This window comes from Microcaecilia unicolor, chromosome 10 (genome assembly GCF_901765095.1).
Source record: "Microcaecilia unicolor chromosome 10, aMicUni1.1, whole genome shotgun sequence".
Classification (NCBI taxonomy): Eukaryota; Metazoa; Chordata; class Amphibia; order Gymnophiona; family Siphonopidae; genus Microcaecilia; species Microcaecilia unicolor.
In genome coordinates this window covers 141723886-141741711 of record NC_044040.1, presented here as the reverse complement: position 1 = coordinate 141741711, position 17826 = coordinate 141723886, and the positions used below count along the sequence as shown (strand labels likewise).

The following is a 17826-nucleotide window of genomic DNA, read 5'->3' as shown; positions in this document are numbered from 1 at the left end:
ATATATTAATCAAAAGGTTGTTTATATGAGGCTGCATTTCCTTAGAATACATTTGTGCGCTTATATTTTTAACAAGAATGTATGTATGTTTTGTTTTAGCCATTGTTATGTGTGTTTTTGTAAATCATTTCGTAGCCTCTTTGGGAATAAGTGGTCTACAATTTTTAAAATAGCTAAATGAGTAAATAAATATACATTTTCCAAAAACTAAAGAATATTACAATGTGAAAAGACCCCAATGAGTGACAAAGAGGGGCATAATCGATCTATTTTGGCGGCGGCGCAACAGCTGGCCAGAACCGTATTATCGAAAAAGATGGCCGGCCATCTTTTTTTTCAATAATATGGTTTAGGCCGGCCAAATGCCAGAGTTCGCCGGGTTTGAGATGGCCGGTTTTATTTTTCAGCGATAATGGAAAAAAATACCGGCCATCTCAAACCCGGCGAAATCCAAGGCATTTGGTCGTGGGAGGAGCCAGCATTTGTAATACACTGGTCCCCCTCACATGCCAGGGCACCCTAGGGGGCACTTCTAAAAATGTTTAAAAAATACAAAAAAAGCTCCCAGGTACATAGCTCCCTTACCTTGGGTGCTGAGCCTCCCAAATCCCCCCCAAACCCACTCCCCACACCTCTACTCCATTACCATAGCCCTTATGGGTGAAGGGGGGCACTTACATGTGGGTACAGTGGGTGTTAGGGGGGGGGGGGTTTGGAGAGCTCAACACTTAGCACCACAAGTGTAACAGGTAGGCAGGGGAGGGGATGGACCTGGGTCTGCCTGCTGGAAGTGCATTGCACCCATTAAAAACTGCTCCAGGGACTTGCATACTGCTGTCAGGGAGCTGGGTATGACATTTGAGGCTGGCATAGAGGCTGGGAGGGGGTTGGTGACCACTGGGGGACTACGGGGAGGTCATCCCCCATTCCCTCCAGTGGTCATCTGGTCAATTGGGGCACCTTTTTGAGGCTTGGTCGTGAAAATAAAAGGACCAAGTAAACCTGGCAAAATACTGCTTAACGACGCTTTTTTTTTCCATTATCTGCGAAAGCCGGCCATCTGGTAGCCACGCCCATGTCCTGCCTTCGCTTTGCCGGTGACACGCCCCTTTGAACTTTCGCCAGCGAGGCAACGGGAAAGCAGCGATGCTGTCAAAGAAGCAGCTTTCGATTATACCGATTTCACCGCTTTTCCGAGATCGCCAGCCATCTCCCGATTTATGTCGGAAGATGGCCGGCAATCACTTTCGAAAATAAGCCCAAAAGGCAAATTGTTTAATGCTGCAGTACACACAGGACCATACTATCTAACAAGCATTTTTACGGTGCAAAAGCATTTTGATTTGTGGCAATTTATGTTTAATTTTGCACCATAATACAGCATACAACTTGCTTTTCTATTCACCTTAAACATTTCATCAGTGACGACGTCATGATCTGCGAGCCCGTGCAGCAGTGGGAAAACATCATCCACTGCCATGGAGATCTCTGTGCGGTGCAACTTAAGCAGATGACGTAAGTCTCCATCACCTAGAAGTCTGTCAGAACTTGACATCCTGCAAAAAAAATCAATATTTACAGGTAAGAGAAGATGAGAGCCTTTCATTCCTGAGCTTTCTACCAACACACACACAGTGCTCATGCCATTTCCCTTGGAAGTCCTTTCATTACCTTCCCTGGCTAGTCATAATATTTTATTTATTTATTTATTAGGATTTATTTACCGCCTTTTTGAAGGAATTCACTCAAGGCGGTGTACAGTAAGAATAGATCAAACATGAGCAATAGGCAATTACAGCAGTAAAAATATTCAAGTAACAATACAAAGTATGGCATGGTATACTACTTGCAATAATAATGCATTCTTTCCAACTGGGACTCTCTCTTTCTCTCCTATGGCAAACATTTCTTCCTTCCCACAGGAAGCATTTTTGCAGCATCTCCCATGATCAGTACTTTTATGCCATACCCTGCTGCCATAACTTATACCATTTACAGGGAATGGTAGGGTTTCCTTGCATTCAATGCTTTTTTTTTCCCAATCATCCAGCATATTGCTGAAGTCAGAATCAGAAGAGCTGTGAATTTTCCCTCTGCACAGCATTTCCATCACACTCTGCTCACCTGTCACAGCTGAATCCGTTTCATTTACAAACTGAAATCACGGGGACAGTTTCTCAAGGTTTCCGCAGGTCATTAAGTGACACTGTGAGCGCCGTTCTCCCTGGCTTATTGGTGTCAATGCTCAGGTCAGTGTTAATGTTCACTGGGAGAAAGAACCACCCAGAAAATACCCTTATTAATCAACGAATCAGGATGCAAGGATAGGCTTCCCTATCTCTGTCAGTATCCATATAGGCATAACCTTCCTATTTTTTTGTCCAAGCTCTAAATATCAAATTAAATTAAGAATTGAAACGTATATCTAGCTAAGAAATATGATTTTTTAAAAATTGCTTTCCAACTAACTGTAGTTGTATCTGATAATAACTAATGCTGCATCAATCCTGTTTAGATCAGATTCTTTCTTGATTACAGGAGAATCAACTTGTATTAAAACATCAAAAAGAGTAGCTATTTGCCTGACTCATCAATTTCAAGATGATTTTTGAGTAGAGAGGTGTGGTAGCCGTGTTAGTCCACTTTTAAAAGTAATCGATAGGAATAAAACAAAATAAAACTTGGAAAAGAAAATAACATGATACCTTTTTTATTGGACATAACTTAATACATTCTTTGATTAGCTTTCAAAGGTTGCCCTTCTTCGTCAGATCGGAGATGATTTTTTGTACCTTCACAATTTGGCTTCACCATCCAACTTGTAGACTATTTGAAAATTTAAATAGGGGTTATCATTGATCAACAATTATGGTTTGACCTTCATATTTTCTGCTGTATTCAAGTGCTTCTTTTATATCCTCCTCTGTCAGTTTCGGACTATTCAGCATATGTTAGATGAAAGTAACTTGCAGACAGTTCTGTATGCCCTTATTATGTCCCATTTAGATTACTGTAATGTGGTTCTCACTGGTCTTCTGCAGTCTTTCTTAAACACCTCCAACTTTACAAAATATGGCAATTAGATTTCTATCCAGGGCATATAAGTTCAACTATGTGTCACCCTTACTTTATCAACAGCTCCCTCAGGTATTGTTTCTACTTCAAAATTCTACTTCTAGCACATAGAGGGGGCATTTTTGATATTACGTCTAAGTCTGACTTTGGACATTTTGCTCAAAACATCCAGAATACGAATAGCTAATGTAGCCATTTTCAAAATATTAAAACGTCTATCTATTCTTTTTAATTGCCACATTAGATGTTTTTGTGCTCGATGCGTTTATCTTTTTGGTCCATTTTCGAATAAAATGTCTGAGTGAAAAATGCACAAAATCAAGCCATCGGGATGCAGGAGGAGCCAGCATGCTTAGTAGAGTGGCCACACAGACATCCCAGGAGAGCAGTGGGGCATCCTAGAGGGCACTGTAGTGGACTTCATATAAAAGCTCCCAGGTATACATCTCACTGTTACCCCCTTATGTTGTATGCTGAGCCCTCCAAAACCCATTGCCCCTAACTGTACACCACTGCAATAGCCCTTATGGCTTAAGGGGGGGGGGTCACCTATATGTGGGTACAGTAGGTTTTTGGCGATTGTGGGAGGACTCACACATTTCACCACATGTGTAATAGGTCAAGTGGGATATGGGCCTGAGTCCTCCTCTCTATAGTGGACTGCACCAACCACTAGACTATTCCAGGGACCTGCTTGCTGCTCTATTAGGAATACCCATAACATCTGAAGCTGTCATAGAGGCTGGTATGTACTTTTTTTCACATCTCTAGGGGTGGGGGTGGGGGTCAGTGACCACTGGGGGAGTAAGGGGGTCATGCCTTAATCCTTCCATTGGTCATCTGGTCATTTAGAGCACCTTTTTGAGACTTATTTGATCTAAAAACAGGTCTAGACCAAAACATTTAGATTGTAGCCCTGGACATTTTTGTTTTGTTCCATTATGGCTGCAAAATGTCCAAGTGTTAGGAATACCCTAATCCTGCCTCCAACATTCTTCCTTGTGATTTGGACATGCTGCAGACAAATTGCATCGATAAACTTCTGCAAAATAGATTTTGAAAATACCAATATAGACGTTTTGAGAAGAACTATGTCCAAATACTGCTTTATAACACTTTTTAAACATTTTTCTGTTTTGAAAATGAGCCCCATAGTGCACTTTATTGAGGAGTCCTACTGTATCTATCATCTCTGTTGACCCCTTATAAACCAGTTCATCACCTTTGCTCTTCTGGTGAGCTTCTTTAATCACTTCCTCCACTGGTTTGAGCACTTTTAAATTCGATCTGTAATTTGGTGTTTTTCTTTCTTGCTATAGCATTATGGCAGAGGCAGACTGACCACTGGAACAATAGGGCCCACAGCAGTAGGTGGCCAACTGTCCCCTAGCCGTAATTGCTTGAGGGCCCAGAACACTGTTAGTCCACCTCTACATTATGGAGCAGATTTGTACGCTGCCAAATTTAAGGCTTCTAAAAAACTCCCTTGCTTAGCCTTGTCTTCACTTCTGTGATTTTGGTATTTTAACTGGTCTAGCGGTATAGTAAGAGCACCAAACTCTAATTTTAATCTCTAAACTCAGAACTGTCTCCCAGCTTACACCTATTGATATTTACTGTTAAAACTCTCTACTGCAGCCTTCATCTCCCTGCTGTTCTATTTATGACCTTCTTATCCTACATGACCTTAGGGCCACTTTTACAAAACTGCAGTAAAAGGGACCCTGCGGTAGCATTGGCACATGGATTTTCCATGTGCCGAGGCCCCTTTTACTGCAGAAGGCTTTAAAAAATAAGAAAATGGCTGTGCAGTAAGCATAAACTTGCCACATGGCCATTTCCTGGGTAAGCCCCGAAGGTAAAAATAAAAAATATTTCCGGTTAAGCTGAAAATGGCATGCACTAGGAGTAGCACTACCACTAGCTCCCATGGTGGAGGCGTAGCCTAATGATTAGTGTAGTGGGCTTTGATCCTGTCAACCTGGGCTCAGTTCCCACTACAGCATCTTGTGACCTTGGGCAAGTTACTCAACTTTCTCCTACTCTAGTGCTCATCTCTGGAATGAACTGCCTAAACTGGTGAAACTTACTACTGATCACCCTACTTTCAAAAAGCGCCTCAAGACCTTTCTATTTGGCAACGTGTACGCACCACTCCCGCCAGGCATCTCTACCTTCTGATCTGTCTTACCCCGGTGTCACATTACTCACCGCTGCTCTTTCTCTTTTACTTTACCTCGCTTTGCCTTTTCCCCATTATACTTCTAAGACATTAATTGTTTGACCCCTGACATGCTGTGTTTTTATGTAGATTGTTGTAAGCCACATTGGGCCTGCCCATGGGTGGGAAATTGTGGGATATAAATGCTGTAAATAAATAAATAAAACCCTCCATTCCCCCAGATACTAAAACTTAGATTGTGAGCCCACTAGGAACAGAAAAAGTAACTGCATATAATGTGTACAGTACTGCATACATCCAGTAGCTCTATACAAATGATTAGTTGTAGTAGTAGGTAGCAGAAGTGTAGCCAGGTTCACGGCGCAGGGGGAGCGAGAGCAGACTTCCGTCAGTGCCAGAGCACATTTTCAATGCAACACATAAAAAAAAAATAGGCACCAGCGCCGGCAGAACTCCATTTGGGGGAGCGGCCGCTCCCCTGGCACCTCCCCTGGCTACGCCACTGGTAGGTAGCTCTACCATGGCATTGTGAAAGGGCTCCTTAATGAGCTATAGCAGCCCCTCAATGCACAATGGAAGTCTTGTATTAAAGACTAGTAAAAAAAGGCCCGTTTCTGACACAAATGAAACGGGCGCAAGGGTTTCCTCTGAGTGTGTATGTTTGAGAGAGTGTGTGTGAGTGACTGTGTGAGAGAGAGGGTGAATGTGCGAGTGTGTGTGACAGAGAGTGAGACTGGGTGTGAGTGTGTCTGTGAGAGAGAAAGTGTGTGTGATTCTCTTCTTGCCCCTGCCGCCCCTGTAGCCACCCAGACATTCTCCTCTCTCTCCTGTTCCCACTCCAGCCACCCAGCGATTCTCCTCTCCCCTGCCCCCCTCCAGCCACCCAGCGATTCTCCTCTGTCCCCTGCCCCCCCTCCAGCCACCCAGCAATTCTCCTCTCTCCCCCCCCTCCAGCCACCCAGCGATTCTCCTTGCTCCCCTGATTACCTGTTCAAACTTCTTCTACTAACCTATAAATGTACTCACTCTGCTGCTCCCCAGTATCTCTCCACACTCGTCCATCCCTACACCCCTTCCCGTGCACTCCGCTCATGGATAAATCCTTCTTATCTGTTCCCTTCTCCACTACTGCTAACTCCAGACTTCGCGCCTTCTGTCTCGCTGCACCCTACACCTGGAATAAACTTCCTGAGCCCCTATGTCTGGCCCCATCCTTGGCCACCTTTAAATCTAGACTGAAAGCCCACCTCTTTAACATTGCTTTTGACTCGTAACCACTTGTAATCACTCGCCTCCACCTACCCTCCTCTCTTCCTTCCCGTTCACATTAATTGATTTGATTTGCTTACTTTATTTATTTTTTGTCTATTAGATTGTAAGCTCTTTGAGCAGGGACTGTCTTTCTTCTATGTTTGTGCAGCGCTGCGTATGCCTTGTAGCGCTATAGAAATGCTAAATAGTAGTAGTAGTAGTAGTAATTACCTCCGTTGAAGCGGCCACATTATTAAAAGCCCTGCCTGTCTGTAGCCTTCCCTTCGAGTTCGTTCCTTCAGAGTCCCGCCCTCGTGGAAAGAGGAAATGACGTCAGAAGGCGGGACTCTGAGGGAATGAACTTGAAGGGAAGGCTGGAGATGGGCAGGGCTTTCAATGACGCGGCCGCTTTGATGGAGGTAATCAGGGGAGTGAGGAGAATTGCTGGGTGGCTGGAGGGGGGCAGGGGAGCGAGAATCGCTGGGTGGCTGGAGGGGGGGAAAGGGGATCAGGGGATCAGGGCTTGCTCCCGCTGTTCTTTTTTGCCCCTGCCGTTCAACTGTCACTGGTGTCCACGAAGGGCTGAAGCTGCTCCCGTGGTACGTTTCTGTCACAGATTGACAGAAGCGTCCTCGAGATCATCGTCTCAGCCCTCTCATTTATTTTGGTCACGCACTTCCCGCCTCGCTGCTTCGAATAGGAACATCTCCTGACGTCAAGCAAGCAGGCTTCAACTGTAGGAAAGTGACGCAGGAGATGGTTATGAACGCAGACAGAGACATTGGAACGTTGCAGGAGCAAATTATTGTATTAGATTAGCTCAAGTTATCTGCAGCAGGGCCCATAGGAATAAAAAGGGCTCTGCTGCACATAACTCGAGCTAATCTTTAGTAAAAGACCCCCTATACTATTTACTTATTTTATAATGTTTATAATGCTACCAGTGATCCCAGTATTGCCCAAGACACAGTGGGAGACATTTTATAAAGATATTTTCACACAGAAACCCTGTTGCACTTGCATAAAAGGCCTTTTTAAAAATTACTCTCCGGCCAATATTCAGTGCTATTAAAACCGCCAAGAATGGTTCCTAGCCAGTTACATAGCGCTTAGCCGGCTAAGCACTAATATGCAGTGCGAGATAACCAGTAATCTCTGATGAATATTAGCACTTAGTGCATAGCAGCTATCCGGATATATCGCAACATATAACTTGCTAGCTGCAAACATTCAGCGCTTGACTGGGTAAGTTTGGTGGCCAAATTGATCCGCCCAATTAGCAGGCCTATCATTGGCCACGATGAACTGAACTTTAAGCCAGCCAAAAAAAAACTAGATATTCAATGCAGTTCACAAAAAATGGTCCAGTATTGAGGGGTAATTTTACTAAGCTGCGGGAAAAAGGGTCCTGCAGTAGCAGTGGGGGCCATTTTTCCCACATGCCAGGGCCCTTTTTACCCCCCTCCCAACATGGCCATGTGGTAAGATAACTCTTATCGTGTGGCCATGCAGTGGGGAGCACTTACTGCCACCAATTGAGGTGGTGGTAAGGGTTCCCACAGTAACCCGGTGGTAACTAGGCAGCATGCGGTGATGCCCGATTACCACCAGGTTACTGCCGCACTAGAAAAAAATAAAAAATTTCCAGAGTGCCAGAAATGGCGCATGCTTGACCCAGAACTACTGGCAGTTGTTTAGATTTAGCATGTGCACCACTTTGTAAAAGACACCCTAAATATCCAGGCTAACACCAATCACGGCACTTGGCTGGCCTACCTTCTGTAGACTCCTGAGGAAGTTAGAACGTCATGGGATGGGAGGTAATGTCCTATTGTGGATTAAATTAAATGGTCAGCATTCTCAATGGAGAAAAGTAGATAGGGAGCATCCCCAGGGGTTTGCACTGGGACTGCTGCTTTTTAACATATTTATAAATTAGCTAGATACGGGAATAACTAGTGAGGTAATTAAATTTGTTGATGACACAAAGTTTATTCAAGGTTGTTAAATCGCAAGAGGATTGTGAAAAACTGCAAGAGGACCTTACCAGACTAGGAAATGGGTCACCCAAGTGCCAGATGACATGTAATGTGAGCAAGTGCAAAGCGATTCATGTGGGAAAGAGGAACCCAAACTACAGATATGTGATACAAGGTTCCATATTAGGAGTCACCACCCAGGAAAAGGATCTAGATGTCATCATTGATGATATGTTGAAACCCTCGGCTCAGTGTGCAGCAGCAGCTAAGAAAGCAAATAGAATGTTCGGAATTATTAGAAAAGCAATGGAAAACAAAAATGAGAATCTTATAATGCCTTTGTATCGCTCCATGGTGTGACTGCACCTCAAATATTGTGTACAATTTGGTTACCGGATCTCAAAAAAGATACAGCAGAATTAGAAAAGGTACACAAATGATAAATGGGATGGGATGACTTCCTTATAAGGAAATGCTAAAGCGGTTAGGGCTGTTCAGCTTGGAAAAGAGCTGGCTTAGGGGTGACATGATAGAAGTCTATAAAATAATGAGCGAAGTGGAACTGGTAGACGTGAATTGCTTGTTTACTCTTTCCAAAAATACTAGGCCTGGTGGGCACACAATGAAGCTACTAAGTAAAGCATTAAAAAAACAAACTGGAGAAAATATTTCTTCATTCAATGTGTAATTAAACTCTGGAATTAATTTTCCAGAGAATTTGGTAAAAGCAATGATCTTAGCAGGGTTTTAAAAATGGTTTGGATAATTTTCTAAAAGTCGAAAACCCATTATTAAGATAGACTTGGGAAAATCCACAACTTATTTCTAGGGTAAGCACCATAAAATCTGTTATTGTTTTGGGATTTTGCAAGGTTCTAGTGACCTGGATTGGCCACTTTTGGAAACAGGATACTGGGCTTGATAGACCTTCAGTCTATCCCAGTATGGCAATGCTTTTGTTCTTACGTCCTTAGGTATATTTCCTGTCCCCAGAGAGCTTGTAATGTAGGCTTGTACCTGAGATAATGGAGGATTAAGTGAAACTTGCCCAGGGCCACAAGGAGTATCAGTGAAATTTTGAACACTGGTTTCTCTGGTCAACCCAATATCAATGTTTCAACCTTACAAGGCCTTTTTCAGGGGTAAAATTATAACTGCTGCAGGAAATCTCCCTGCTGGTGCAATTTTTTTTAATTTTTACTCCAGAAGGGAAATGTCCTGCATTAGTTATTATGATTTTACCCCTGAAGAAGGCCTTGTAAGGCTGAAACATTGATGTTAGTTTGTTCTATTAATTTTGAAGTAAGTTCTGAAGAATGGTGGATACTATGGAAACTGCAGCTATCAGGCTTATTTTCGAAAGAGAAGGTCGCCCATCTTCCGACACAAATCGGAAGATGGGCGTCCTTCTCACAGGGTTGCCCAAATTGGTATAATCAAAAGCCAATTTTGGGCGTCCCCAACTTCTTTCTGTCGCAGGGACAACCAAAATTCCCAGGGGCTTATCGGAGGGGTAGCAAAGGTGGGACTTGGGCGTGCCTAACACACGGGTGTCCTCGACCCATAATGGAACAAAAGGGCGTCCCTGACGAGCATTTGGACGATTTTACCTGGTCTTCTTTTTCTTACGACCAAGGCACAAAAAGGTGCCCGAACTGACCAGATGACCACCAGAGAGAATTGGGGATGACCTCCCCTTACTCCCCCAGTGGTCACTAACCCCCTCCTACCCTCAAAAAATATCTTTAAAAATATTTTGTGCCAGTCTCAAATGTCATACTCAGGTTCATCACAGCAGTACGCAGGTCCCTGGAGCAGTTTTAGTGGGTGCAGTGCACTTCAGGTAGGTGGACCTAGGCCCATCCCCCCCTACCTGTTATGTTTGTGGTGGTAAATGTGAGCCCTCCAAAACCCACCACAAACCCACTGCACCCACATGTAGGTGCCCCCCTTCACCCCTTAGGGCTATGGTAGTGATGTACAGTTGTGGGTAGTGGGTTTGGGGGGCTCAGGACACAAGGTAAGGGAGCTATGCACCTGGGAGCAATTTCTGAAGTCCACTGCAGTGCCCCCTAGGGTGGCCGGTTGGTGTCCTGGCATTCTATTTGCTTTCTTAGCTGCAGCAGCACACTGAGCAGAAGGTTTCAACGTATCATCAACGACAACACCTAGATTCCTTTCTTGGTCCGTGACTCCTAACGTGGAACCTTGCATGACTTAGCTATAATTTGGGTTCCTCTTTCCTACATGCATCACTTTGCACTTGCTCACATTAAACGTCATGTGCCATTTAGGCGCCCAGTCTCTTAAGGTCCTCTTGTAATTTTTCACAATCTTTCAGCTATTTAATGACTTTGAATAAGTTTTTAATTACCTCACTAGTTACTCCCATCTCTAGGTCATTTATAAATATATTAAAAAGCAGCGGTCCCAACACAGACCCCTGGGGAACCCCACTAACTACCCTTCTCCATTGAGAATACTGACCATTTAACCCTACTCTCTGTTTTCTATCTTTTAACCAGTTTTTAATCCAGAATAGAAAACTACCTCCTATCCCATGACTCTCCAATTTCCTCTGGAGTCTTTCATGAGGTACTTTGTCAAACGACTTCTGAAAATCCAGATACACAATATTGACCGGCTCACCTTTATCCACATGTTCGTTCACCCCTTCAAAGAAATGTAGTAGATTGGTGAGGCAAGATTTCCCTTCACTAAATCCATGCTGGCTTTGTCTCATTAATCCATGTTTATGTATATGCTCTGTAATTCTTTTTCATTACAATAGTCTCTACGTGAATGTAATTCACCTTGAATTACTACCAGAAAGGTGTGAGCTTTAAAAATAAAAGCGGAGCTGGTTTTTGCCAGAAACAAACAAACCTCTTGTCTCTGCAAATAGTGTGATCTGACTGTTTCAATCTGCTCTGCAAATAGTGTGCTCTGTTTAATCTGCTCTGCATATAGTGTGCTCTGACTGTTGTGATTTGATTATTGTTTCTAACTGGTTTATTGATATCTGTAAATCTGAAAAGGAGATTTCAGATTTCAAAACTGCTAGCAAGTATTAGAACTTTCTTCCTTTCCTGGAGATTGTTTTAAAACCTAACACATTCCACAGGTTTTAAACTTTCCTAACTATTCTACTTATTACAAATTAACTCCACCCAAATTACAACTGCCTCTGATTGTCTATGTATGGCTGAGGAGTAAAGTTAATCTTGCACACTATTAACCCCTGTTCATTCCCATTCCAACAAATCAGGATGACTTTTATTCTCTGTAATAATTGTGGTGTTTCAGTTTCAAGGCCAATTATCTGGAGACTTAAGGCTTGTCCTGTCTGTCATCAGCTTGCTAGTTTAAAACAGGAGCTCAGTAAGGTAAAACAGGAATTAGATGCACTTAAAGCAGCTTCTAAGACTACACAAAACCATACAGCACAGAATCAAGCCAAATTCACACCACTGCCTCCTAGGATAAAACCACCTAGGAATAGATGGTTCACAGTAGGCTCAGGCAGACTTCGATATGTGACACAGAGGCATCCCCCCTCACAAGTGTTGCCCCTACAGAATTCTTTTGCTCCATTACAGCATGGTGATGATCCTGAAAATAGAACTGAGGCAGAAGAGAAAGAAATGACGTTGGAACAAAAGGATTTGAAGGTACCCAAAGAGAAAAGACAACCCCAAATCACAAATGTTGAAGCACATACCAGGAAATGTACATGGAAAGCGATGGCCACAAATGCTCGCAGTTCAAGCAATAAAGTTCATGACCTTCAAGCCCTGATGTTGGAGGCAGACGTAGACCTTGTTGCAATCACAGAGACGTGGCTAAATGGTTCCCATGAATGGGATGCAAACATACCAGGCTATAATCTATTTAGGAAGGATAGAGAGAGTCGTAAAGGTGGAGGAGTAGCTCTATATGTGAGAAATGATATCACGGCGACCAAAATGACAGGGACCTGGGGAAAGGAAGAAGCGATATGGATCACCTTAAAAAGAGAGGATAGAACCTCTGTATACGTGGGTGTTGTCTACAGACCTCCGAAACAATTGGAGGAATTAGATAAAGACCTGATCGTAGATATTCAAAAGTTGGGAAAGAAGAGAGAGGTGCTGTTGCTGGGAGATTTCAATCTGCCGGATGTAGATTGGAAGGTTCCGTCTGTAGAATCGGAAAGTAGAGAGATTGTGGATGCTTTCCAAAGCGGTTTGCTCAGACAAATGGTGACAGAACCCACGAGGGAGGGAGCGATGCTGGGTCTGGTGCTCACAAATGGGGACAGCGTGTCAAATATCTGAGTGGGTGCCCACCTGGGCAGCAGTGACCATCAAACGGTTTGGTTTGATATTACAGCTAAAGTGGAGAGCGGCCATTCAAAACTCAAAAGTTCTGGATTTCAAGCGTGCTGACTTTAGTAAAATGGGGGAATACCTGAGGAAGGAGATGATGGGCTGGAACTTTGGAAGGCTAAGTGCTTTGAAAATGAGCCCCAAATTTCGGTCCTAATCAGTTTACAATAAAACAAAACTATACAATACAGTAAAGAATAAGAACATAATGGAGCTTACATGAACATTAAACAATCTTTAAACAACGTTAACAAGTAAATATTCATTAAACAAAATAGTCAAGAATTTTATGAAATATAAGAATTTTCAAGTCTTAGATCAGTTGGAAGAGATTTCCAATAATAAGCAGCCTGATATGAATAAGATCTTTCATAATTTCTTTTAGACACAAGAATAGTATTGTTCTTATTCCTGGCATTTATTGGTAACCAATGTAGGTCCACCAACAGTGCGGTAATTCTATCATACTTACTGTACTGAAATATCATTATAGCAGCTATACTGTGCAAAAATGCAATATATCTAATTGCTGCTCTGTACAGTTAAAACAAGATGTAGGCTCCGACCCTCCATGCCACCACCACTGCATAATTTTTTTAAATTTCTTGTAGATGGGCAAATCAGGTTCTTTGCTCATACCTTCCCCAACTTGCATTCTCTTTGCTGGGCCCACCCACATAGGACCTTGGAAGATCACAACAGTGACAGCAGTTAGTGCTATCACTGTTGTTACTCCTCCTACCCAATTATTTTCCATTTATTATATGATATGCTGCCATCTCACCATAGGTGTAGCCTGAGAGCCATCTTCGCCCAACTGCTACACAAAAATTGGCTTTTCTATTGTCAGTTTTTAATTTCAGCTGGCTTGGCCATAGGGAAAAAAAACAGTCAGGCTGGCTGAAAACCAATCGGCAACACTAGGTGACGGGGTGATTGTGATGGTTAAGTTTAACTATGCACATTATTTTGGAGGAGAGGGTCTAGAGGCCTGAGAGGTGTGTCCTTCCCCATGTTTAAACTTGTACAGCGCTGCGTAACCCTGGCAGCGCTATAGAAATGCTAAGTAGTAGTAGTAGTACTGGTACGGGTTACAAGGCTGAAGACTTGCCTAAGACACCGAGCATCCTTGCACTGGCCCTCTTCCAGCTTGGAAGAGTCAGATTGCATGACAACCAAGTAGACATAGACAAAATGAGAACTGACATATGTATCAGTAATGCAATTATCTCCTTTATTGCTATGCCAGCTAGTTGGTTAAAAGAACTCTATAAATGTAAACAAAAATCTAAATTGAAAACAAATACTCAAAACCTAGGCATAGAAAATGGAGGGTCTTAATGTGTAGTAAACTGTACTGGGGGACTTTACATATCTTGAACCAGTAGTACTTCAGAAAGAGGCCCATTTCCAGAGGAGAAGATTTTCAAGAGAGAAAGAAATACAACACCCAAGCTTTTTGGAAAGTCCATGACTTTTACTGGTGATCATTCATTAATCAGATCAATGTGTTGCTTCAGTGCTGCAGATTGGATTACAGTGCTCTGGGGAAATCTGCTACACCTATACCATCTTATCAAGAAAATCAACACAGGTTTGTCATTAGTGAAAACAAACAAATGAAAATGGATTATATTTTGTAAGCAGAGAACATATTCATTTCTAATTGGTAAGACGTTTTGGTATTCTACATGGGAAACTAAACTTAGGTTTAATTTGCACCATTTTCTAACTTATAAATCTAGCAAGACGTTGCAAAATATAGACTAGTCTAAAGTTATCAGGAAGTGTTTGGAAGCTCCAGATTTATATGATTGGATACAGGCCTGATCTCAGCATAAATGCAGACTTTTCTCTTTTACCACTATGTCTGATTTTTTTCCATCAAGTTTTTTTATCGATCGGAATGAGAACCTCTTAAATCTCCATAATTCTCTTAGCATCTTGATCCCAGTGTTTTTCTGGAACAGCAGTGCTGTAGTGTTTACAATTTTTCAACAGATAACACATGCCCCCTTACTGTGACTTTCTGTAAAGAAATTTTCTCCCACCAGAACCTCACAGCCTGCTACAAGATGGATAGCAATTTCTACCTTTCTTACAGAATCTACATATGTCTGGTTTACTAGATTTTTTTCTATGCTTGTTGGATCATCTTATCCATAATCCACTAACGTGGGCTGTAACTATCAATCTCTCATCCTTGGCTTTCAGTTCCCCTGTATCTATTCATGTGTTTGGTTTAGATTGTCTTATGGTTCTTATGTATATTTCCCACTATCTTTATGCATTTGCCACTTGTTTTAACTCATTTGTTAATTCTTTAAAGCCTTTTTTTTTTTTTTTTTTTACAAAGCCGGGCTAGCGATTCTCACATGACAAATGAGAGGAAGCCAATTGGAATTGAATGGGCTTCCCCTCATTTGCCGCACTGAGAATCGGTAGCGCGGCTTTGTAAAAGAGGCCCTAAATATCTTATCTTGAAAATTCTGTTATGTCCTTTCCTACATGTACTAGTGGATTCTTCTTCCTTGTTCTTGCTGGCATGCTTGTGCAAGTTTAGTGATAGAGCTGGATTCTGGACATTTACTTTCATACTGCAACACATTTTGTGCATTTAGGTCTGTTACATAAGTACATAAGTACATAAGTAGTGCCATACTGGGAAAGACCAAAGGTCCATCTAGCCCAGCATCCTGTCACCGACAGTGGCCAATCCAGGTCAAGGGCACCTGGCACGCTCCCCAAACGTAAAAACATTCCAGACAAGTTATACCTAAAAATGAGGAATTTTTCCAGTCCATTTAATAGCGGTCTATGGACTTGTCCTTTAGGAATCTATCTAACCCCTTTTTAAACTCCGTCAAGCTAACCGCCCGTACCACGTTCTCCGGCAATGAATTCCAGAGTCTAATTACACGTTGGGTGAAGAAAAATTTTCTCCGATTCGTTTTAAATTTACCACACTGTAGCTTCAACTCATGCCCTCTAGTCCTAGTATTTTTGGATAGCGTGAACAGTCGCTTCACATCCACCCGATCCATTCCACTCATTATTTTATACACTTCTATCATATCTCCCCTCAGCCGTCTCTTCTCCAAGCTGAAAAGCCCTAGCCTTCTCAGCCTCTCTTCATAGGAAAGTCGTCCCATCCCCACTATCATTTTCGTCGCCCTTCGCTGTACCTTTTCCAATTCTACTATATCTTTTTTGAGATACGGAGACCAGTACTGAACACAATACTCCAGGTGCGGTCGCACCATGGAGCGATACAACGGCATTATAACATCCGCACACCTGGACTCCATACCCTTCTTAATAACACCCAACATTCTATTCGCTTTCCTAGCCGCAGCAGCACACTGAGCAGAAGGTTTCAGCGTATCATCGACGACGACACCCAGATCCCTTTCTTGATCCGTAACTCCTAACGCGGAACCTTGCAAGACGTAGCTATAATTCGGGTTCCTCTTACCCACATGCATCACTTTGCACTTGTCAACATTGAACTTCATCTGCCACTTGCACGCCCATTCTCCCAGTCTCGCAAGGTCCTCCTGTAATCGTTCACATTCCTCCTGCGACTTGACGACCCTGAATAATTTTGTGTCATCGGCGAATTTAATTACCTCACTAGTTATTCCCATCTCTAGGTCATTTATAAATACATTAAAAAGCAACGGACCCAGCACAGACCCCTGCGGGACCCCACTAACTACCCTCCTCCACTGAGAATACTGGCCACGCAATCCTACTCTCTGCTTCCTATCTTTCAACCAGTTCTTAATCCATAATAATACCCTACCTCCGATTCCATGACTCTGCAATTTCTTCAGGAGTCTTTCGTGCGGCACTTTGTCAAACGCCTTCTGAAAATCCAGATATACAATATCAACCGGCTCCCCATTGTCCACATGTTTGCTTACCCCCTCAAAAAAATGCATTAGATTGGTGAGGCAAGACTTCCCTTCACTAAATCCGTGCTGACTTTGTCTCATCAGTCCATGTTTTTGTATATGCTCTGCAATTTTATTCTTAATAATAGCCTCCACCATCTTGCCCGGCACCGACGTCAGACTCACCGGTCTATAATTTCCCGGATCTCCTCTGGAACCTTTCTTAAAAATCGGAGTAACATTGGCTACCCTCCAGTCTTCCGGTATTACACTCGATTTTAGGGACAGATTGCATATTTCTAACAGTAGCTCCGCAAGTTCATTTTTTAGTTCTATTAATACTCTGGGATGAATACCATCAGGTCCCGGTGATTTACTACTCTTCAGCTTGCTGAACTGACCCATTACATCCTCCAAGGTTACAGAGAATTTGTTTAGTTTCTCCGACTCCCCCGCTTCAAATATTCTTTCCGGCACCGGTGTCCCCCCCAAATCCTCCTCGGTGAAGACCGAAGCAAAGAATTCATTTAATTTCTCCGCTACGGCTTTGTCCTCCTTGATCGCCCCTTTAACACCATTTTCGTCCAGCGGCCCAACCGACTCTTTGGCCGGTTTCCTGCTTTTAATGTATCTAAAAAAGTTTTTACTATGTATTTTTGCTTCCAACGCTAATTTCTTCTCAAAGTCCTTTTTTGCCCTCCTTATCTCCGCTTTGCATTTGGCTTGGCATTCCTTATGATCTATCCTGTTACTTTCAGTTGGTTCTCTTCTCCACTTTCTGAAGGATTGTTTTTTGGCTCTAATGATTTCCTTTATCTTACTGTTTAGCCACGCCGGCTGACGTTTAGTCTTTTTTCCCTTTTTCCTAATACGTGGAATATATTGTTGATTCTGTTAAACAGGCATGGAAGCCTTTGGCAGCACCTCTACATGTATAATCTATTTCTATGTGCCCCATTCCTTCTTCGGCTCTAGGAATGTGCACTGTCGGCATAGGCTCTTATAAATTACCTCATGAGCAAGGAGGAGTTTTTGTGTTTCTATATCCAGGTTCAACTAATCCATCTGTAGAAATT

The 17826-nt window shown here is 42.7% G+C and overlaps 1 protein-coding gene across 1 annotated transcript in view; it reads right to left on the bottom strand.

Moving 5' to 3' along the window:
* LOC115478337 (autoimmune regulator-like) overlaps positions 1-14024 on the bottom strand; it is a 135174-nt gene extending 121150 nt beyond the window's left edge. Inside the window, exons 1-2 of the mRNA XM_030215641.1 lie at positions 13966-14024; positions 1406-1556 (exon numbers count right to left, since the gene is read on the bottom strand). Coding sequence (XP_030071501.1) covers positions 1406-1556; positions 13966-14024 — 210 coding nt within the window. The remainder of the gene's footprint in view (positions 1-1405; positions 1557-13965) is intronic.
* Between the last annotated feature and the right edge of the window lie 3802 nt (positions 14025-17826).